The following is a 25,021-nucleotide window of genomic DNA, read 5'->3' as shown; positions in this document are numbered from 1 at the left end:
ATCAATAATTTATGTCGACATACTACTATTTCATAAACATAAATCATGGCCATAAGTATAATTAAGGCATCCCCTTATAGTAAGCTTACCTGTGCATCTCGTAGAATTATTTCCTAATTTCGAAACAATAAGACATTTCTTATAAATGTTAATCTAATTATGGCAATCACTTAAAAAAAATCATTGATAAGTATATATGTGGAAACTAACCAATATATATATATATATATATATATATATATATATATATATATATATATATATATACTATATAAAAGAAAAGACCCACTCACAGATCATGTCGTCGAGTCGAACTAAGAAAGCCAAAGTCACAGACAATAGTCACACCTAAGTATAATATTTGGGCCGTTAGTAAAAGTCAACTAAAATGACTAAATTTGGGAAAACGGAGTACAAATTAGGAATCGGAGCGTCGAAAGACACTGAGAGAGGTCCTGGGCAAATTTTGTAAAAAATCAACGGTCGACCCTAAAAAGTCAACTGAGATGCCCTAGTGATCAACCATCTTAAAACTTCAAAATTTACTAAATGGATGTCAAAAACGGACTTAGGGCGTCGAAATTAGCCTATGAGGGTTTTCGAGAAAATTTTGAAAAAGTTAACACGTCCAAGAATATTCCAGAGAATATTCCCAAAATATTAAGCCCATTTTTGAACTTGGGCCGGACTGGAGATAATGGCCCAAAGGTTTTAGACCCAGTTGGGTCTTGGACCAGATTTAGGCTTTGGCCCTTCTTCTTTTATAAAGAAGGCCGGAACTAGGCCGGTTTTGGCCGGAAAACTTTCAAAGGCCATAATATGTTCAATTCTTAACCAAAATAAAAAAATTCAAAGCCAAAGTAAAGCTTAGGAGTTAGGGAATCGAAATGTACCAATCTGGGGTTGAGTCGGGACTCGAAATGGTCGAAAATGGCCTGCACAGTGTCGGAGCTTCGCCAGAAAACTAAGGAAGTTTTCCCTGAGTGGTTTCTACGTCCAAACAACACCAAAATGTCTCAAAAACAACCTAAATGTACTCCTAAGCATGATCTACAAGTTTTTGGAAAAGTTTTAGACTTTACCTTTGCCAGAGACGGCTAGAACTTGCCAGATTTGACTTTTTGCACAGTGACGGTACTGTGCAACAAGGGAGAGAGGAAAAACAAGGTTTTCTCAGACTGGTCTTAGCTCGTGAGTCAGTCAACAGTCGCCGAGGAAAGAGTCCGTGAAGGTGGTGGCGATGGCTGTAGTTGTCGCCGGAAAGGTATATGGGAGAGGTGACGGAAAAAGGGTAAGATGGAGAGAGAGAGAGAGAGAGTTTGAGTGAGAAAGAAGAGAGGGAAAGAAAAAGAGTGCCTGAGACTGGGGAAGGGACACGCATGAGAGATTGAGAGGTGAGTGTAGGCCCCACGGGCCACAAAATAAATTAAAAAAAATATTAAAATATCCTTTAAAAAAATATTAAAATAAAGAGATAATAATATAAAATTTTGAAATAAATATATATAATATAAAATAGTAATTTTTACAAAAGTATTTTTGAATTCGTTGTTCTGTAAAATTTTCATCGAAACTCTAATTTTGTTTCCTCTTGCGCCTACACGTTCATACCGTCGAGTACTTCGAGACTATGGTAAAATAGTTGCTCGTACATGTCACAAAATGATGGTCAATGAAAGTCAACAATCTCATCGCTAGGTCATTTTTGTCAATTCACTCTTTTAAAATTAATAACATCGTAAAAGTAGGGGCGGGTTATCATAAAATATGTAGTTTTTAGTTTTTAAGCAAATGAAAATTGAAAACTAAAACAAATTGGTAATCAAATGTTCCCTAAGCTTTTTATGTGATCTTCCTTATGAGATCTTGGTATTTGAAAGTACTAGATTGTATTCTTTTTCATATTGGCTATACTGAAGAATGTGTAAATTGAAACACAAGAACTCATGTGCAATTATAACTCTCAGCGACGTACGCTAAACTACCATTGCAAGAAAGAAATGGATTTCAAGTCTAACGAGAATGTTATTTCAAATTTCATTTCTAACATAAATATAGAGTTTGCTTTGTTTTTTTTTTTCTTGGGTAGTTTTGATATAGGCGCCTCTTTTTTTAATTTCTTGGATGAAACATCTACTGTTTTTAAGAATTTGATTAAACATTCTTCCTACAACTAAGGTACCACATATTTTATAAGTAACATCTTTTTAATGCCATATTACACGATTTGCCATTATAATGTACCTTTGATTAATGAATAATTATCATGTTAATATCACAAATCTCCTAAAATGTAGTAGATTAGTTTTAAAAATCTTAACACATAAAACTTGATCTAATTATGCTTCTAACGTGCATTTTATTCCTAACTCCACACCATACAATTAACTAACATGCCATCTTCTTCTACAACCTTTAGCAATTTTTTCATGCTATTGCTTTCCTCGATCAGCCGATCAAACCCTCTTTCGTTCTCACTTATTGGCCATATTCATTTCCTTCATATTTCATTTTATGCACACCGCTTGATCTGAGTATCCATATCAAAGGGTATGCTTTTTGTTTTAGCACACTTTTTACTCATCTTTCCATCTTTTTCACATACCATGGTACATTTGGGAAATAGAATTTAGTGGTACATTTTCTTTTAAAGGATAATTTGGTACGTTTCAAACTGATATATTGGTACGTTTTAAGTTAGAATGGGTACGTTTTAATTTAGCATCGGTGCGTTTCAAGTTGTTATTGAACGTTTCAAGGTGAAATGGGTACGTTTCAATTTAGCATCGGTACATTTCAAGTTGTTATTGGTACGTTTCAAATTGACCTGAATACGTTTCAAATTGATTTGAATTTAAAATTCATTTATATATGGGTACGTTTCAATTTAGTATTGGTACGTTTCAAGTTGTTATTGAACGTTTCAAGGTGAAATGGGTACGTTTCAATTTAGCATCGGTACGTTTCAAGTTGTTATTGGTACGTTTCAAATTGATTTGAATACGTTTCAAATTGATTTCAATTTAAAATTCACATTGATATATCTCATGCCGAATAGCACTAATCTCATTCCAAAGACTCCAAACTCATCATTTTTATCAACAAGTTTTATATTTCAATAATAATTTTATGATGTGGACGAGCCAACAAAAGGGTATAAACCCTGATGCCAAAAAAAAATTTCAAAATTCAAAGTTTATAGATAATATTGGTGATTTAGTTAATAGCCATTAATAATATCCTTAAAAAAAAAGGTATAAATCCTGACAAGCCAAAAAAATTCCCCTTATCAACTAAAAGGATAAAGTGGGAAATCAACATATAGCATTTTTATTTTAAAAAATAAACTAATGACATGTAAATAAAATAAATTTAAAAATGATTAGGTGGACACTAGTTGAAGCGTCTTAATCAAATTTTTAAAAGAAACAAATGTTTAATAAAAATTATGTAAAAAAAGAGTGGGGGATTCTAATTTTTTCATTTTTCTTTTCTCTTTTCAATTTCTGATTCGATTATTAAAATGAGGAATATCACTAATCATCCATTAATATACACATATCCAATAACAAATCAAGAATAACCACCACGGGTTGGTCCAGTGGTTGGAATTAATTTCAGGCCTGTATTCCACACGACACGTCCTATGTTCGATTTCTGGCACTGGTGAATCACACAATGGTGGCCAGGATGAGGCTGAAATACCTCTGTGAGTCTTTCCAGCTCCCGGAAAGGTGGACGGCCGCTGCCAAGCCACTAGTTAGTCCCTTTTTTTTTTTTTTTTTTTAAACAAATCAAGGACAATTCCTAATTCCATTGTGTATAGTGTTTATACCAAGTCACTTCCGTTTCTGATATCACAAGCCCGTAGTGGGGAGGCATCGACAAGAAATGTAGAGATGATATAAAGACGGAAGAACTATGCTGAAAGGCTATGGGTTCAAATCCTCTAGCAAATCACGTCAGAACCCTCGACAGCAGCACCCATATTATAATATCAAAATTATATCAAAAGGAGAGTCTCGATCTTAAGAGGCATCAAGATGACATTTGTTGCGAAATATGATTTGATTATCAAAACCGTTTAATTTCCAGATTTATATTTTAAATATTATTGCTTCAAACTCAGAAACCATATTTCCATTATCTTTTGAACATTTCGATTGGTCTTATTCCTTGTGTTTGTCAATATATTTTGATATTTTAAAATAAAATTATTAGAATAGTCTGTCTTTGAAATAGGGACTTGACAATTGATGGTTTGAATTGTTAGAAGGATATGGGGTTGAGCTTGCTTGTGGTTCCTTTTGATCAAAGGAATTGTTGATAAAAAACAAGTCGCGGGTTTTGATTTTTTAAACTAATTTGAACTATTAGATCAAATTTTTATGCACTTAACAACCAATGCTAATTCACATTTAGGTACATTTTCATAAGAATCACATAATAAAGCACAATTTCCCATGATCAACTATTCTAGCTAATTAGGAAAAATAATTTACACGCATATTATTTGCGAGGAAAATAGACTTATACGTGTTTCAACTAAATAGACTTATAAGATATGATCACATTCCGACTATAATCGCTTGCGGAGAAATTATTGCGCAGTACTGTATAAGCTGAAATATAGATACTAGAAAAGCGGGAGTTTGCTGTATAAAGCTAAAACGTAGCTAGGCCTTGTGAAATGTAACAATACTGCGTAGTTGAAGAAATGAAGTAACAATAAAAACCCCAAATAAAAAAAGGTACAACAATAACCACCAAATTTAGGTGTAGAAGAACCAACTCGTACCACCAATCTTTATTAATAGCAACAAAACCCTTTGATTTTTTCAACTCACACCACACGTCTGATCCCGTGCCTCTTTCTCTCGACCATGAAAATCTCATCGTCTTCTATTTCTTTCTCGAAAGTTATAGTACCCTTTTTATTTCTTTCTTTCTTTCGTCCCAAGCATCATCTTGTATAGAGAGAGAGAGAGTAGGAGTACTCCAGTTGAGAACAAATCTAGGCCATGGCTGCCTGTGGAAGCCTCCAACACATCTTTGAAACCCCATTACCCGATACCCCGACAACACTTCTTGAATCCTTCTCCTCCTCATGGAACCAAATCCAGCCGCTCAAATCATCCAACATCGACAATAATCCATCGTCGACCCTCACTGAGATGTTTGGGGAGCTTCATTTCAAAGAGAATAACAATGTTAGTTCTCCAATATTTTCATCACCTTCCATGTCGTCCTCCTCATCGTCCTCATTGACGTTGTCCAATGTAGGATTTGACCCCGAAACCAAGATTGAGAAAATTGAGGAGAAGATGAAGAAGAATAACGGCCAGAAGAGCCCCTCAAAAGAGTCCTTTTCGAGCAATTACAATATATCTCAGTCTCACAAAAGCAGTGATAGCTTTTCATCAATGAATTCGGAGAGCTTGCAGCTGTGCACGGAGGGACTTGGATTCGAAAGCTCGGACGAAGTTGAGGAGTTTTTCAAGGAAAGTCCTCCTAGTGATCATGGATATCGTGAGGATGAAGAAAATATTATTGTCCAAGAGGAGAAGATTAGTTTTACAAAACAATATTTTCCAATATCAGAAATTAGTTATCATACAAATAATAATTGTTCTGGTGGTAAATTAGGGTTTAGGAGGTCAAGGAGTACTAGTGTTGGGGGATTCCCTCCGCCGATATCTTGCATAAGCAAGAATGGGAAGCCTTGGGTTTGTTTCAAGTCTTACAGGCATGATGGCAGATTTGTCCTCAAAGAAATCAGAATTCCCACACAAGAGTTCTTGCATGCTTACAGGGAAGATGGACGCCTCAAACTGCACTTCGTCATGTCCGACGATGAAATTCTAGGTGAGGAAGACGATGATGTTGATGATGATCTATCATACAGCGTCGAAGAAGAAGAGGAAGAAGAAGAAGAAGAAGAAGAAGAAGAAAAAGAAGATCATCTAGATGAAGATGCTGCTCATGATTCAATAAATAATGAAGGAAATGATGAGGCAAAGACAAATAACTATGAGGTACAACCATGAGGTTGTTTGTTTTAGGTAGGAAATTAAGTTTCAGTGTTGAATTTGTAGCATGGGATGCCAGTAAGGCTTAATTTCAACTTCTGTGATTAATTCCTCCCAATAGGGTTAAGGAATTGCAAATAATGTTAGATAAAAGAAAGCAAACAAAAATGGATAGATATTGCTTTCCTTAGCCTTTGCCATTGTCAGATAATTCATGATCTCTCTCTGTTCATCTCTTAGTAGTATTTTAGATTCTTCTTTTTTTTTTTTTTTCCTTATAGCAAACCCATTTTCATTAAACATATATATATATATAAGAAAAAAAAAAGAATAGACCAATCCCAATTCCATTAAGAATTACCTCACGCCGAGAATAATTGTACCGAATCTTTTGAGCCGAAAATCGATAGAAATAAGTTGAGCGCCATCGGTAAGTTGAGAGAAATAACTTTGTCAAACTTCCAAGTTCATTTCCCTTATCCAAACATAGTGTTAGTGCTTGGTGTGGAGTGACGGAGTAAAGATAGTGAGCCATTCCTTTCCCATGTTCTGTCATCTCACTCAGGACAACCAGACGAGTCTTGCCACCATAACAAGTGTTTGGGTGGATATTTAATATTGGGCTCAAGACAAGTGAAGGCCCAGGCATACATAAATCAGAAAGGAATTGGGTTGGTAATGTGGTAGCCCAAGATGAATTTAAAACCATTTTCTGGCAACTAATAGGTAGCAAGCCTATGAGAGGTGACAAGCAGCAGAGGACAGTCACTCTCAGCGAAAAAGTACATTTCCATGGCGTGGGTAGGTAATTAACAAAAGCAGATGATGACTCACCATGCTCTGGAAGCCATCACCAAAAGGGAAGGCTTGGACAATCGAGCTAGGAAAATCTATAAAAGGAAGGGCACAAGCATAAACTCTCTCTCAACCAATCAATCAAGTAACTATTAGTACACTCAAACCAGAAGAAAAACTTTAGTTTGTTCATCCTTTGTCCTTTTCAAGTCTCAGGTCCACCATAGAAAGCTTTCTTTTGTCTGATTTTAGAAGCTCTACTACCCTTCCCTTTGTTGTAGTATCGAATCAGTTTAGTAAACCTTGTTTATATTTCATTTTCCAAAGATCCCAGCCACAATAAAATACAAGGAGAGGTGTCTACAAGAAGATAAACCTTGCCCGCCAAGGTTGTAATCTTGCCTAAATCTCCTTTATATGTACTTACATAAAGTAGATTTGTAGTGTTTATTTCTTCCTTTGAACTTCATGTCATTTCTAATTATTTTTGCTCAAGTTTTAGTTATATTAATCTTGTCAACTAATTATTTTGGTTACTTTGCTATCGATCTAAAATAATAACTAAGAAATCAACTTGATTAATCTCAACTTCCTTTATATACGAACATGTGATACTACAAATGAAAGTCCTTGATCAAAAGTCAAAGAAAAGAACTTAATGCAGACTTAACCTATCTATGAACAATCCTGATATTACAAGAAGTTAAAGTGACTTATAGCTCAAGAAATCGATTAATTGAACAACCAAGTAAACAATATGTTAGACAAAAAGAACAATGGCACGCTCAAATCTCAATTAATCCTAATTGTGAGCCTCAAGGCCTAAGAAAGGCTCCACAAAGGCACCTCTCAAAATAATTTCAAATTCATATTGCAGAGAACTAAACATCAAACTATGCCCGATGAAGGAAGGATCAAACATTTAGGTGAAAGGTGAAAGGTGGGACCATAGCTTGTACTATTGCATGCCAAGACGAAGGAAGGATCAAACGTTCAGGTGAAAGGTGGAATTCGGGTAGCCTCTTTGCCCTACAACGACATACATGACAGATAACGGATCAACCAGAAGATTTTCCTTCTCCACTCTATCCCAGGATTATAGAGAGCCCTAATTCTTTTAAAAAATCTGGATGAAATGTAACCAATGATGACTTGCAAGCTACCATGATGCAAGTATTAAAAAGCATGGAAAAAATCTCCTTAGAAACCAGGGAGAGGTTAGCAGGCTGTGATCTTTAACAGGGACATTATAGAGAAAGTTGGAGTTAGAGTACTCCCCACCAAGGGAAGGAACTGTGGCTGAAGGTAGACCAGATCTAGATCTGGATAAATGACCAACCCTCCCCTAGTTTCCCTTATTAGAGAGGAAAAAAGATAAAAGAAAGAAGAAAGAACATACAGGGACCAACGACCAAGAAGGAGTTAGAAACGATCCACAAGAGTTAGGGTTGCCATATCTCTTGCCACCACTGTTTGAGGTCAAAAAGCCAAGATAGCTAGATGTGATGAAATTTGGTACGCCCAACCCATATGAGGGCCCTAGTACCAGAAGCTTGCTTATTGATAAAGGGAAGCCCCCGCCTTATCGACCACCACCATTGGTTAATAAAGGGGGATGAGAGGCTAATTGAAGGCAACCCGACGCAATAAAAAAACCATTCTCGGGCATAGATCATGGCCTAAAGTGGGGGAATTCTTCCTCCCTAAAGAATAATGTGGCAAATCATCAACTTAAGAATGAACTAGCAGAACTAAGAATACTGGTGATGCAAAATGCTAAGCCTCAAGCCCGCCCGATGTTCAGAATCACTTACTAGAAGCCTTACCCATCACACGTGGATGAACAGAACCATTTCTCTCTTAATTTCAAGATGCCCGTTTTTCCAACTTTTAGTGGGGAAGATTGCAAAATTTCCTCTAGAGATCACATTTTCAAAATTTTAAACTATTGTGTGGCTTTTGAAGACAACCTTAACTACAAGTTAAGGCTATTTGGAAACTCCTTGGTAGGGCTGGCTTCCCAGTGGTATTCTTTGTTGCCCCCTAATTCCATTGCTAATTGGGGGCAGATGGAAATGGTTTTTCACGAACAATTTTATAGAGTAAAGCCAGAGCTGACCATCAATAACTTGGTGAAGGTAAAGCAGTATGAACAGGAGCCTACAGAGGATTTTATGATGAGATTCAGGAGGACAAGGATGAGGTGCCAGTTTCCTATTAAGCATGCTCAACTTATAGCCATTGCACAGAAGGCTTTAATGTTGCCCTTGAGAAAGAAGTTCTACGATGTACAATTTAATGAACTCCAAGAGCTAATGATTACAGCTACCAAGTATGAGAAATTGTTGACAGAAGAACAAGTGAAGCACTCCTCCAAGACTCCCCCATTCTACAAAAATAAAGCACCAATACATCAGTTAGAGTTTGAAAGCTTGGAAACAAGAGATAATGAAGACGACTTGAGAGAAGGAATAGATTTGTGCGTAACCGAGATGACTGCTCATTTCAAGCCTTTCACAGTGAAGGGTCTGGTTCAACCAATCAAGGATCATAAAATTGTGATGAATGATGAAGGGTCTGTTCTTATTAAGCCTCCAAAATATCAAGCATATTCCTTTGATTTAACCAAGGTTGCTGACATCTATGAGGAGCTAGTACGAGCCCGAGTTATCTCGCCTGATAATACCAAGAATATGCCCAAACCTGAGGAACTAAAGGGGAAGAAGTATGCAAGATTCATACTTTCAATCACTCCATCACCAATTGTGTGCAGTTTAGAGATTGGATTCAAGACTTGATTGCCAAGGGGAAGTTGTTACTAGATAAGCCCTAGGCTAGCATGATGATTGATACAGATCATTTCCCCGAAGTCCTAATTAATATGATAAACCTTAATTGGGTGGCGAAAGGGAAAGGGAAAGCTACTATGGGAAGAGAAATGAAAGGTGTAGATAGACCCACTGAAGGTAGTAAAAGGTTGCCTGATAGGCCTCAGGTAGTGGTAATCAGGGAAGTAGTGTTCTGTAGTAAGTGCCAATGTGAATGTGAGTTAGAAGTACCAGTACCAGGTGCCATCAGAGTTAGCTAAAAGAAAAGAGAAAGAAGAACATTAAGCCCGTAGAGCTAACCTTCGGGCGTCTGAGTTAAAAAGGTCAAAAAATGTGTTTCAAAGATTGTGAAGAGATTTAGAACCTAAGAATTTGTCTGAAGTGTTCAGGAACTTTGAATCCTCTAAAGAAGTAGAGGATAAGGATGGAAAGCTGCCACGATGGAGGGATGTTAAAGTACCCTGCTCAACCAGTCATGGTAACATAAGATCAAAAAGGACATAAAGGAATATGAGCCTGATACCATCAGTCACAAAGGTAAATTCAGCCCGACTAGGCCAAAAATGGTATGTGGTAGGAAATGATGGAAGACCTATGAGAGAAATGAGGGCATCCATGATAAGAAGGGTGCAAAGACAACACAAAGCACATATGAATTCATTACAAATCCCTATTCCGTCAGAAGGTTCTAGAAATGTCAAGATCGAAAAGTTTACCCAGGGAAGTAAGAGGCAACCAAGCTGGAGAAGTAGAAGGGAGATAGAGAAAACTAATAATAAGATGGAGGGATGAGGATAACATGTTCCTCAAACTCCTCACATTGGGAAGTACATGATTTGAGAAGAATGTAGGAAAACATGGTGATGGTACCCACCTCAGGGTGGAACCTAGTGCCGATTCATTTTGGGATTATGCTTCCTGAAAGGATTGCACCCCAACTCTTACGAAGGGCATTCCTTTTGGGACCCTAAAGCAACTGCTTGATTTTAACATAAATCTAGTAGGAGAAGGAGAAGGAGAATGAGATGAGGCACCGAAACTGATGTTGAATGAAGAAGCATAAGCTTGGATGGATCAGTTCATATGCCAAATTAGGGAGAAAAATGAAGGGGCATCTAGACTTAGCAACTTTCATTTTAACATGACTTATGCGTTGTCTTCCATGTTTTACGCTGATCGTGATCAACCAATTGTGATGCAAGAAAATTATTTATCACAGGAACCAATGATGGCCCTTGTGAACCTTGAAAAAACCAACAAAAGAGAACCAAGAGTGGTAGTCTTGCCCAAATCCTATGGGAAAAATGCCTGAGAGGATATACACTGATGAAATGGTGTTCAGAAAGCTAAGTATGACCCTGGCAAACCATTTGAAACCTATCTATGTGACAGCTCATTTGAAAGGAGTTCATTTTAAAAGAATATTGATAGATGGAGGGGCAGCAGTTAATGTGCTACCACTTAAGCAGATGAAAAACTTGCTAGGATTGAAATATATCTTATTCCAATGGATCTCACAGTGTCCAATTTTCCTGGGGCTATTCCTAAGACACATGTTATATGATAGGATCATATTTAGGCGACTTAGTTAGCTTGTTTTCGTGCATTTATTTTGTTAATTCCTAGTTGTTTTAGTAGTTTAAGCCATTTTCGTGTGTTTTTAGGTTCATATGGCTAAGGAAGCAAAAAGATGCATTTTGGAGCATTTTGGAGCAAAATTGGACTTGGAATGAATAGCTTATGTTTGGAGCAAAAGGAATGGACGAAATTAAAGACTCCAAGTTTTGAGCAATATCAAGGGCTCCTACCTATTCTAAGTCACAAAACTTGCAACCTTAAGCAATGCCGTGTGTTTCCTTGTGTCTCCATTCCTTGCCGTGCAAGGAAGGGCTTTGTTCCCTATTTTAAACACTTAAACACCTTCTTTTCTCATACATATTTCAGCCATAACTCACATACCCTTTTATATTCCTAAATCATTGCCTAAATTCAGAAATAAAAGACATTCCACATGCATTTCCCTTTTGTGTCGTGCTTCCCCCTTCATTCCAGCCATTCCTCTTGCATTTCCAGGTTGTCCACTTCATCATTGCAGCCACCAATCACCCTAGCTGTCACTCACATGCTTTCCCATTCTATAATTCACCCACATGCACTCTTAATCATTCATCCATATTCAGCCACACATTCATTCTCCTTTGTGTCGTGCTTCCCCTTTGCAATTCCAGCTTTCCACCAACTTTTCCTAGCTGTTTTTCACATGCATTCCCCTCATTATTTCAGCCACATGCACCCATAATCATAGAGCCACATGCAATCTTAATCATTCAGCCACATATCCTCTCATTCTCCCTATAAAACCATGCATTCCCTCACCAACAAAGAGAACTTCCCTTGGAGCCGCAAGCACCAATCCATTCTAGCAACAAATCCTGAAGCCGTGCACTCCCATTCCACATTCCAGCATTTACTCCTCCATTGCAGCCACTCCAACCACTCCTCATCCCTCCAAAACACTACCCTACCATCACACATCCATTCCTCCATACAAATACCACCCCAAAACCTATCCTTAAACCTTGTGCTGCAACAAAGAGGAAGAGAAGAGGGCCTAAACGTTCATACAATTCAAGTTTGAGTTGTTGGAATGTTTAGGTGTTTCTTTTCCTTTGATTTCAATGTTTAATTTCAATTCTCTTTGTCTTGTACGTATGAGGAACTAAACCCCCCCTTGGCTAGGGGGGGATTCGAAATACATGTTTATGCTTGCGATATGATTTGATTACTTCTAATTGCGTTTCATAAGTTGTGAATTCAATTTACTTATCTATGTGAATTACATTGATTTGTGTGTGTTGGTTGAGAGTGCACGCTTAATTATCATGCATAAATTGGATGCTAGGATATAAGGAAATTTCACCTAATCGTTATGGAATTATATTCACAAGTAGTAAAGGTTGATGATCTCAATCGCGTTAAGTAAATTCTTGGCATAAGTTATGCAATCATAGTAACAAGTGCTTCGTCAATGCTTATGGTTTTCATAGAACTTAATGATTCTTGCTTGTATCTCTATTATGCAATCATGTAGGGGACTTGTGGGGAATGTTTTGGGTTGTCGTATGCAATCATCCAATTCAATAACGTTAGGAAAATCTGAGGGTTAATTAGTGCAATTCACGGTTAATCTGGGGCGTTGAGAATTCATGATTTATTGAAAAGCAATTGGAAATCGTTTTATATGCAAGTATAACATGTGTGGAGATGAACCCCTTAGCTAGCTTCCCATCCATTCCATTCCATCAAATTCGTTTTTCACAATCTTTTCTTATTTTCGTCCAAAATCTGTTTTAAGGTTTTAAGTCACTTGTTTTCTTTTAAATTCGTCCAAAATCTAAACCCCCCTTCTCATTTGTTCCAAATCTGTCCAAAAGAGTCCTTTTGAGTCTTTAGAGTCAAAACCAAATGTATTTTCGTCCAAATTAAGTTCTAGTGTCTGTTTGAATCAATTTGATTGTTTTAGGCAGTTTTGAGTGTTTCAAAGCTATTCTGAGTCATAGTAGTCTTGTTAAGAGTCTTTAAGTTTAGTTTTTATGTTTTTGAGTCAATTCATATTAGATTAGCACCCCTAGTTAATCCCCGGTTAGAACGATCCCTACTTACATCATTACTACAATTGTCACAAATAGGGTTTAATTTGTGTGCGTTTAATGCTCGCATTAAATTTTGGCGCCGTTGCCGGGGATTAGCAAAGTTGCTAATCCCTTGTTCTTGAGTCTTGTTTAAATTGTTTAGTTCTGTTTTGTTTAATTTTTTTTTTTTTTTTTGCACCGTGTGTATGTGTTTTGTTTTTGTGCCGTGTGTGGCAACTTATTTTCTTACTTGTTCCGAGTCTATTAAGTTGGTTACTTATCTTGTTTGCTCTTGTGTGTAGATACTAGTTTATGACCCGTAGCTCACAACCTGTTCGTGAGCATATCTTCGACTTTGACGGCGATTTCGAGAGGACTTTGAGAAAGAAAAAGAAATCGCAAGCGTCTAATCCTCCTAGTCCCGAACCTGAATTAAAGGAGCAAGAAGTTGAAATTGAGGTTGAAGAGGAAGTACCAACCATGGCAGTGGACAATCGAACCATCAAAGAGCTTTCTGCCTCGGGTTTGGCCAATGCAGCCCCTCTTTGCATCCAATACCCTAGGGCAGCCCCTGAAAAGACCGATGAATTTGAGTTGAAGTCCAGCTTGCTACATCATATACCCAAGTTCCATGGGTTATCAATGGAGGACCCCAATAAGCATTTAAAGGAGTTCGAAGTCGTATGCTCAAGTATGACACCGGTGAACGTGGACAGCAACATATTGAAGATGAAGGCTTTTCTTTTTTCTTTGTTGGAGAAGGCCAAGGATTGGTTGTATGAGTTGGCTCCCAGCACTGTCACATCATGGGAGAGTATGAAGTGAGCCTTGTTAGAGAAGTTCTTTCCGACATCACGAGTCATTCTTCTTCGCAAGAAGATTAGTGGAATTCAGCAACGCCAAGGTGAATCTTTTCCAACTTATTATGAACGTTTTAAAACTCTTGTTGCTTCATGTCCACAGCACCAAATGAAGGAGGAGCTACTTCTTCAATATTTTTACGAAAGTCTTCTACCACTTGAACGGCAAATGTTAGATGCATCCGCGGGAGGAGCTCTAGTGGACAAGACACCTAGGGATGCCAAAACTCTCATTGCTAATCGAGCACTCAATGCACAACAATATGAAGGTGTTGGGCAGAGAGACACCCCACGGCCACAGCATGTAAATGAGGTAAGTTCTATTTCTGAGTTACAATCCCAGATGGCTAACCTTACGTATATGTTATCGCAGTTTATTGAAGGCCCTAAAACGCAAGGAACTACAATCTGTGGTGTATGCTCCATTCAAGGACACCAATCTGATCAATGCCCTCAATTAATTGAGAACGGAGAGTGGGAATCTGCCAATGTCGTGGGCTATGGGAATCAAAACCAACCAAGGGGTGATCCTTTCTCCAATACTTACAATCAAGGATGGCGTGACCACCCAAATTTCAGATGGAGAGATGCACCACAATATGCCCAACAAAGTGGATTCCGACAACCCCCGGGTTTCTTTCCAAGGCCAATGGCACCACAACCACCTCCTCAAGCACAATCATCCCAAACCAACTCAGGTACGTCTATGAATGATGATAAAACATATCAGTTACTAACCACAATGGCGCAGGGAATGCAGAACCAAGCAAAGGAGGTTAATGAGCTAAAGAAGCAAATGGGCCAAATGGCCGAATTTTTGGGACAATTTCGTGAAAATGGTAAGTTACCAAGCACTACGGTGGTCAATCCAAAGGGTGGCTTTGAAACCGCCAATGCAATCACCTTAAGAAGTGGCAAGGAAGTTGGAACCACCTCACAACCACCAAAATCAAGCCAAGACAAGGAGGAAAAGCTGTTGCAAGAGGAAGAAAGGAAGGGCAAAGCCACGGCAAGGGTGGAGCAACCCTTTCCGCAACCACTTCAAACTCCTAGGCCGTCCAACAAATGTAAGGTAGGTCCAAACTCAATTGTTTCTAACGTGATTCCACCAAATGTGCCTTTTCCTAGCAGGTTTATGCAAGCCAAGATAGAGGAGGATGAAAAAGACATCCTGGAGACGTTTAGGAAGGTGCATGTCAATATCCCGCTCCTTGATGCAATAAAGCAAATTCCAAAGTACGCTAAGTTTTTGAAGAAGATTTGTACAACAAGGAAACGGATTCGGGAGAAATAGGTGGTACATGTAAGTGAGAATGTCTCTGCAATATTGCAAAGAAAGTTACCACCTAAATGCAAAGATCTAGGTAGTTTCACCATCCCTTGTGTAATTGGTAATAAAAGGTTCGAACATGCTATGCTAGATTTAGGTGCATCAATTAATGTCATGCCATACTCTGTTTATGCATCTATGAATCTAGGAGAGCTTAAAAATGATGGTGTCATTATTCAATTAGTTGATCGATCTAATGCATACCCGAGAGGAGTTTTGGAAGACGTTTTGGTGCAGGTGGACCACTTGATTTTTCCTGCAGATTTCTATGTGCTTGACATGGAGGATTCAACCCACTCTCCACCATCGCCACTCTTACTTGGACGTCCTTTCATGAAAACAGCCCACACCAAGATTGACGTGGCCAAAGGAGCCTTAACTATGGAGTTTGGTGGTGATATGATTAATTTTAAAGTGTCTGAATCTATTAAGAATACTAATGATGTTCATTCTTGTTTTGTCATAGATGTGCATAAGGACATAGGGCCGAAATGATCCACACAAATCAAGAAGGATGCATCTAGAATCACCATCAAGGAAGGAATTGGATTGGAGCACAACGAGCATGCCACTACCCTAAAAACATCCAATATGGCCGTGCCTTGTGCTAAAATTGGCAAGAGGGTGGCTGCCCTTGGGGCATTGCCACAACATCCTAGTAAGTCTCCAATCCCAATTCTGATTCCCATTTCAACTAATAGGTTGTTACCTTCTTTGGTGCAGGTACCCAATCAATTTCAAGGTGGTGGGATAAGTTACAGGGAATTTAGGAATCCAAACGCCAGAATCAGGGAGGATCACTATCCCCTCCCATTCATTGAGCCGTACTACGAGAACTTTGTTGAGCATGTCGTGGAGGACATACCCCTCCATGCCGTGGGCCTTACGTGAGGAATGAGCATACCATCGTCCGGCTGCAAGACGATAAAGAAAGCGCTACTTGGGAGGCAACCCAATACACTGAATAAAATAAAGCATTAATCTCCGAGAAGTTACAAGTGCGGGAAAAAAAAAATGTAACTTTCACAAAGGTTGTTTACGTGAAGCCCCACTACATGGCAAAACTCTAGGAGCGGGAGGCATCGGAGCGGGAGGCATCGAAGATAGATCATTCGAGGCCTCAATACTTGGTGGAACGCTAGATGACGCAGGAAAAATGTGCCTCTGGAGGAAAGCCGCAAGCCTTTGACGGTCACTTTGAATTCGACCTTCAGATTCTTGCAGCTCATCAAGCTTCCTCTTCATGCCCGTCGAATAATTATTTGCAAGCACGTGCAAACTTCTATTCTCGTGCTTAAGCTGCTTGATCTCTTGCTTAAGATTTTTCACCTCTGCCATCAATGATTCAACTTGACGGGATCGAGCAAGTAGGCATTGGCCCATGTTGGACACAGAGCCCGCACACTAAACATTGAGAGCTAGGGACTCTTGAACGGCCAACTCATCGGACCGTCCTGAAAGCAGCCTACTATCTTTAGGAGTGAGGAGGTTCCTAGCTACTATTGTAGTTGTTGTTGCATCCTTCATCACGGAGTCTTCACCTGTAAGAGGGCCATTAGAAGATAAGAAAGACGGGCGCCATACATTACCTTGACGCGGCGCACCCGTATCACTGCTGAGACTCAAATCTAAGCAAAGGTTAGATGGGTTAGCCATTTTCAAAGGTGTTAAAAGAGAAGGGTGGATGGAGTAAAATCTCAAAGGGCCGGAGACGATTTTCACAAATGGGCAATCTTCAAAGTGTGCATATTGGAGGTGATCGATACCTCTATAAAAAGGAAAGGCGACACGGCCACCAATTCAAAAAGCCGGATTTTCCTGCGTAAAGTTCGTCAACACTCTTCAGACACAATCTCGGCTTTTCAGATAACGTGTACAACTTTGTCAAAAGATCTCTGACAAAGTTGAAAACGCGTGGAGGTCATTATCCCAACTACACACTTTTGCCGACAAGCGTGGGTGACAGAGCCGCATCCACACTACTACTTGCCATTCAGAAATCAAAGAGGCGTTTGTTCAGAAATCGAAGAGGCGCTTGCTCAGAAATCAAAGAGGCGTTTGTTCAGAAATCAAAGAGACGCTTGCTCAAAAATCGAAGAAGCGTTTGTTCAGAAATCAAAGAGGTAACACCCTCCGAACCTCAAAAGCTGGGCCGCTTATTCAAGGATCGAAGAGTCATCACTCTTTTTCAAAAAGTCGGATTTGCTGGATCAAAACTTTTGTCGACAATGGTAAAGGAACAGTACCACCACTTGCTATTGGGAAATCCCTATATATGTCGACCTTCATCTTTTATGGCAAAGCAGACCTGCAAAAAAAATGCCCAACTCTTCCTCACCTCTGAGGGCGCACTCCCAGCAAAGCCTCTCAACATGCTCAGTTTTCTTTTTCCCTTGAGAACACCTATTCAACCATTGATGTATCCCGAAAGAAGATACCAGATACCTGGAGTACAGATGAGGCATGAGAAAACGGTAGATCGAAGCATGTGGAGACAAGCACAACAAATATATGTGCTGATTCATTCGCTGCTTCTTCAAAAGCAAAAGTATCTCATATCATCAAGGGCGAAAGCAAAGGTATCTCATATCATGATCTTTCCCTGTCTTTTCCTTTGTCCTTGTTCTTACTCGCATAGCAAAGTGAAAGAGAGCAATCAGCCGGCACTTGGAGTCAATCTTCCGATCTGGAACCGACTACCTGGAATCTATTCCCTGGTTGCTTACCTAGCGTTGCTCTCGAGTAGCCATCTTCAACGGTTGATACACTTCCAGAGAAGGGACCACATCTGCTTGGAGAACAGCTAAGGCAAGTGAAAATGATACATTGAAGCATGTGGAGACAAGCACAACAACTGCATATGCTGAGTTATCCTCTAACCCTCTTCAATACGAATTGGAAAGATTGAACAAAAGAATCTTCCAGCCCAGTTCAAGATTAAGCCTGTGGAATCACCAAGATCAAGCCGCAATGCAATCACCAAGGAGAAGATGGAATTTACACTCCATAACCAGATTTGCGTCCCTAAACTCTTCTCTTTGTTAGTTACATTCTGCCATGTTTAGTATGTTTAGTTGCAGTTTTTGTGTTTACTTATGTTTTGTGTGAATCTATGCTTAAAACATTGAGGACAATGTTTGATTTAAGTGTGGGGGGGGGGGGGGGGTAACTAAGTATTTGATGCAAATTCGTGGGATTTTATCACCCATAACTTCAAGTGTTGTTCCTTGCTGTTTTAAGGTGTTTTTAAGCTATTTTAGAGTGTTTTAGTATGTTTTGTTTTATAACTCCGAAAATCATATAAAAATTTGAAAAACATGTTTTGAAAAGCCTAAAAAGAGTGTTTTGAGTCGTTTTTGTGTGTTTGTGTCTTAGGGTACCTTCCAACACAATGATGAGGATTTGGTTTGTAATTGCATGACTGTTAAAAAGAGTTATAAACATGAAGAAAAGTTTGATTTACTCTTGGTATATGCTTGGTTATGGTTATAATGTATGACTTCACATGCAATCATAAAAGAAAAATTTGTTTTTGTAACATGCTTGAAGGAAGGAACTCAAACAAATGCTACAACCTTGTGAGACTTGAGCCTAAACGTTATTTGGAGAGTTAAAATCTGTGCATTATTGTTTTCTAAAGTCGTTGCTTGGTCTCATTATTCTTTGCTTGGTTACTACTTAGAAGGCATTTCATCATATAGTTCCAAATGCTAGAACTCATGCCCATTCCATTCGAAGCATGTTATTGATTTGCATAACACATATTCAAGAAAAAGTTGTGTAGTGACCACCACCAAAGCCAAATTGCCGTGTATCCTACTTCATTATATGTTTAAGTTAACCCCGTTGAGCCTTGTTTAGCCTTTATTCTTTGTTAACCCACATTATCCTCACCTAGCCTAGTTTAGGATAGTCCACACCCTTGTTCTTAAAAGATAGTGAGCATGACTTAAATGAATTCCTTTTGAGTTACATTATGAAAGAAAATGAGTGTGGGGGAGAGAATGTTTGTTCTTAAGTGTTTATGTATGTTTTGAGATTCAAAAGAAAAGAAAAAGTTGTGAAAAACGTATGAAAAAGAAAAACAGAAAAGAAAAGAAAGAAAGAAAGGAAAAAGAGCTTGAAAAGATGAAAGAATGAGTGATTAAGTGTTGAATGTTGAAGAAAGGGTCCAAAACACCAAATCTGGCCCTAAATTGTCTAAATTCTCCCTTTTTGTTCAAAAGTTGAGTTTTCATTCAAAAGTGAATTCTAAGTTGATTCAAGTGCTTTGCTCACTATTTCTTTAAGAACCTTTGTTTTCCATATCCCTTCTTTGTTATCCAAACACCCCAAGCCCCAGTACAACCCGTGACTTCAATCTTGAGTATTATGTGTTTCAATTTGTGGAGTTTGAACTTGGTATGAGCATATGGTGTCACTGGTTCTCGCATCTAAGTAGTAGCATTCCATTCATGAGATCATACCTAAACATGCTTATTAACTCCAGAAATTGCTTTCTTTGTGATACATATATGTGAGTGTTCGTTTTCATGTTTACATCAATCTTCTCACATGTAACTAGATTAGGGTGTGTAGTAAGAAAATCTGAGTGAAAATTGAGTGCATATCTTGTAAGGAATTGAGCAAATTCTCTAAGGCATGTTACTACATTCAAAACATGGTTTTAAATGCTTAATTGTGAACTAGTATGTGGTGACTATGATTAAGTATGTACTTAAGTGTAAAGATGACCAAAATCTGTGGGAATGATGATTTTTAACATGTCATGTGCATTGGAAATCCCTGAGGCAAATGTTGGAAGGTGTAGGTTGTGTTTTGTTCGTTTTGTCTAGTTTCGTGTTCTTTTGTTCTTTTGTTTTGCTCGAGGACTAGCAAAAGCTAAGTGTGGGGGAATTTGATAGGAGCATATTTAGGCGACTTAGTTAGCTTGTTTTCGTGCATTTATTTTGTTAATTCCTAGTTGTTTTAGTAGTTTAAGCCATTTTCGTGTGTTTTTAGGTTCATATGGCTAAGGAAGCAAAAAGATGGATTTTGGAGCATTTTGGAGCAAAATTGGACTTGGAATGAATAGCTTATGTTTGGAGCAAAAGGAATGGACGAAATTAAAGACTCCAAGTTTCAGCAATATCAAGGGCTCCTACCTATTCTAAGTCACAAAACTTGCAACCTTAAGCAATGCCGTGTGTTTCCTTGTGTCTCCCTTCCTTGCCGTGCAAGGAAGGGCTTTGCTCCCTATTTTAAACACTTAAACACCTTCCTTTCTCATACCTATTTCAGCCATAACTCACATACCCTTTTATATTCCTAAATCCTTGCCTAAATTCAGAAATAAAAGACATTCCACATGCTTTTCCCTTTTGTGCCGTGCTTCCCCCTTCATTCCAGCCATTCCCCTTGCATTTCCAGGTTGTCCACTTCATCATTGCAGCCACCAATCACCCTAGCTGTCACTCACATGCTTTCCCATTCTATAATTCACCCATATGCACTCTTAATCATTCATCCATATTCAGCCACACATTCATTCTCCTTTGTGCCGTGCTTCCCCTTTGCAATTCCAGCTTTCCACCAACTTTTCCTAGCTGTTTTTCACATGCATTCCCTTCATTATTTCAGCCACATGCACCCATAATCATAGAGCCACATGCAATCTTAATCATTCAGCCACATATCCTCCCATTCTCCCTATAAAACCATGCATTCCCTCACCAACAAAGAGAACTTCCCTTGGAGCCGCAAGCACCAATCCATTCCAGCAACAAATCCTGAAGCCGTGCACTCCCATTCCACATTCCAGCATTTACTCCTCCATTGTAGCCACTCCAACCACTCCTCATCCCTCCAAAACACTACCCTACCATCACACATCCATTCCTCCATACAAATACCACCCCAAAACCTATCCTTAGACCTTGTGCCGCAACAAAGAGGAAGAGAAGAGGGCCTAAACGTTCATACAATTCAAGTTTGAGTTGTTGGAATGTTTAGGTGTTTCTTTTCCTTTGATTTCAATGTTTAATTTCAATTCTCTTTGTCTTGTACGTATGAGGAACTAAACCCCCCCTTGGCTAGGGGGGATTCGAAATACATGTTTATGCTTGCGATATGATTTGATTACTTCTAATTGCGTTTCATAAGTTGTGAATTCAATTTACTTATCTATGTGAATTACATTGATTTATGTGTGTTGGTTGAGAGTGCACGCTTAATTATCATGCATAAATTGGATGCTAGGATATAAGGAAATTTCACCTAATCGTTATGGAATTATATTCACAAGTAGTAAAGGTTGATGATCTCAATCGCGTTAAGTAAATTCTTGGCATAAGTTTCATGCAATCATAGTAATAAGTGCTTCGTCAATGCTTATGGTTTTCATAGAACTTAATGATTCTTGCTTGTATCTCTATTATGCAATCATGTAGGAGACTTGTGGGGAATGTTTTGGGTTGTCGTATGCAATCATCCAATTCAATAACGTTAGGAAAATCTGAGGGTTAATTAGTGCAATTCACGGTTAATCTGGGGCGTTGAGAATTTATGGTTTATTGAAAAGCAATTGGAAATCGTTTTATATGCAAGTATAACATGTGTGGAGATGAACCCCTTAGCTAGCTTCCCATCCATTCCATTCCATCAAATTCGTTTTTACAATCTTTTCTTATTTTCGTCCAAAATCTGTTTTAAGGTTTTAAGTCACTTGTTTTCTTTTAAATTCGTCCAAAATCTAAACCCCCCCCTTCTCATTTGTTCCAAATCTGTCCAAAAGAGTCCTTTTGAGTCTTTAGAGTCAAAACCAAATGTATTTTCGTCCAAATTAAGTTCTAGTGTCTGTTTGAATCAATTTGATTGTTTTAGGCAGTTTTGAGTGTTTCAAAGCTGTTCTGAGTCATAGTAGTCTTGTTAAGAGTCTTTAAGTTTAGTTTTTATGTTTTTGAGTCAATTCATATTAGATTAGCACCCCTAGTTAATCCCCGGTTAGAACGATCCCTACTTACATCATTACTACAATTGTCACAAATAGGGTTTAATTTGTGTGCGTTTAATTCTCGCATCATTATATTGCATTTTGAGGTAGATCTGGGGTCCAAGAAGATCATGATGGCATTCTTTGTGGTGGATAACAATTCCACTTATGGGGCTTTATTGGGAAGAGATTGGATACACTAAAGTTTGTCTATACCATGAACCCTGCATTAATAAGTTGCTTTCTACTATGAACCAACTATTGTCAGGCAAGGGTTCTAGGAGATAGTGAAGGCCGAATCACGACCATTTCTCTCTACTGCCAATATTGATGAGGCCAACTGTTACAACCCCAACGTTGGAATTTTACAATTTCAGGAGATGATTAGAACGGCCACCTTACCAAGGTGATGGCCTAGAAGCTCTTGGAATAAGGATTGTTGCTCACTAAGGAGGAATACGATTTCACATTATCCCAGCCCACCATCACCAATGATGACAGAACAGAAGAAGAAAGACTAAGTGGTAGCAATCAGGTCCTTAATCAAAAGCTTGCTAGAGTATAGGAATGAAAGAAAGGAAATTAAGCAATGCTCAGCCAAAGAAATGGTAGAATGAGAGGAAGTAAGTTCTAGCATGTAATACGCTGGAAAATTTAAATATATGAATATGTGAAAAGAATTGAGAATTTATATTAATTCATAAAAGTTTAGTTTTAAATTAAACTAGTTATGAGGTTTAAAGTTTGGACATTAATTATTTAAAATATGTAGACCTTTTGAGGACAAAATTTATATTTTTGAATAGAGCTCGATCTCATGAATGCATAGGTGCAAACCGTTTGTGAACCGGAGTTAGAATGAAGAAGTTATTAATGTTTAAAGTTGGAGATAAATTGGTAATTTTAAACATCTTTAGAAGGCTCCAGAAAATCTGGAGCCATGTGACATGCCACATATGTTGCTGAGATGAAAGGAAGAAACAAAAATGGACGGTTGGAATTGAAAGAAAATCATAGAAAGGAGAGAAGAGGGAAGGAATCAGGGGGGGGGGGGGGGAATGGCCAATGGGGGTAGAGATGAAGCATAGAAAGAAGGGAGAATGAGGGAATCCTTCGACCCAGTTATACCCACAACCCGACTCGGTCGGATCTTTTGATTCCGGCCACCTTAGACGACATGAAGGGTGTCGAATTGATCCATACTTCAAACCCAATCGTTCCCTCTTCCTAGTACACCCCAAAAATAATAGATTTGGCCTTGAAATCAGGAAAAACGCATCAGTGGGTGCGACGGTCATTGCTCGGGATTCCCCAAATTTTGAAATGTTTCTATCAAATTACTACCACCATTAGACTCCCCCTTGAGGTCTGGAACGAAGCCCAATCAATGGTAGGGGCGGCGGAGCATCGGAGGTGATGTTTTGGGACCACCCATTTATAAGGTTTTCGACGGGTTCGAGGCACATTGGGGCCTTTCTAGGCCAAATTGGACTTGGCCGCAGTTATAAAGTTTTCTCTACTCTTCGAGATCTTCGTTTCTGTAATTTTTGAGAATTTTTAAAAATAGTTAAATTTTCCGACGAGCGGGGGTTGCTGCGGCGGCGCACGGCCAGGGAACCAATATTGTGTTTTTATGCGAATTTCGTTATTCTAATTATGTTTTTGAGACCTAACTGATGTGGTTTGAATATTAATACGATTGTGATATATGTTGGATTAAGTGAATATATTTGGTTTTGGTTTGAATTTTTGGATTCGATGTTAATAGGTCATGTGAGCACTTTTCTAAGTAAAAATAAAGCCCACTAATAAATAAAATAAACTAATAAATTTCAACTCACCTTATTCTAATAAAGAAATAAATAAAATAAAGCATTTTATTCTATGTGCGTTTATATTTCCATTTTTTTACTTCCAATTCAACTCACCTTTTAGCTTGATCTTCAACAAAAGGGTAACGGAGGGGAAGCAACAAGATCCAACAAGGAAAACAAACCAAAGTACCGATCTAGCAAGAAAGAACAAGCAATCCAAAATATAAATAAATTTGAAGAAAATGTCTCCAAAATGGTTATAGGTTTTGGAAGATGAAAAGAAAAACAAATCAAATAAGAGAAGTGGAGAGAAGTTTATAGAAACTGCGAAGAATCTTATTCTGACGTGAGATGTGAAATTTGAACAACTACTGAAACAAATAAAGAATTGTTGTGATCTATTTTATCTGACAAGGTTAGGGTGGCCGGTGGCAAGGAGAAAAGAGAGTGAGAGAGATGTGTTTGTAGAATTGTAGGGGAATGTGTTTTGTTATCCCTCCTACATTGTGCTTTTATTTATAGTAATAAAAGGAGAGAAGATATTCCTTCATCCCCAAGGAATACAAGATACAATAGGAAATGATAACTAGAATCAAATCTAATATAGGATTTACACAATCACACTTAAACTAGGAATGTTTACAACACTCCCTTTTTAATGTATAAATACTCAAGGTAGATTTAGCATCATGCAGAAGTTGAGGAAATCGACTCGTCAACACTGATTCTAAGGAACAACGCGTATTCTCAATAAGGTAGGAAC

At 38.3% G+C, this 25,021-nt stretch overlaps 1 protein-coding gene across 1 annotated transcript; it reads left to right on the top strand.

The window, feature by feature from the left end:
• Nucleotides 1-4,967: 4,967 nt before the first annotated feature.
• On the top strand, nt 4,968-6,261 carry LOC137714218 (protein FANTASTIC FOUR 3-like). The gene has a single exon (XM_068453483.1). The coding sequence runs from the start codon at nt 5,022-5,024 to the stop codon at nt 6,045-6,047; it is 1,026 nt and encodes a 341-aa protein (XP_068309584.1). The 5' UTR covers nt 4,968-5,021; the 3' UTR covers nt 6,048-6,261.
• Nucleotides 6,262-25,021: the final 18,760 nt, after the last annotated feature.

Source organism: Pyrus communis, chromosome 14 (genome assembly GCF_963583255.1).
Source record: "Pyrus communis chromosome 14, drPyrComm1.1, whole genome shotgun sequence".
Lineage (NCBI taxonomy): Eukaryota > Viridiplantae > Streptophyta > Magnoliopsida > Rosales > Rosaceae > Pyrus > Pyrus communis.
Note: the sequence above shows the minus strand (reverse complement) of the source record. Positions and strands in the feature narration are given on the sequence as shown.

What these genes read in the sequence shown, in the direction of transcription:
- LOC137714218 (XM_068453483.1), top strand. Translation starts at nt 5,022, where the DNA reads ATGGCTGCCTGTGGAAGCCTCCAACACATCTTTGAAACCCCATTACCC.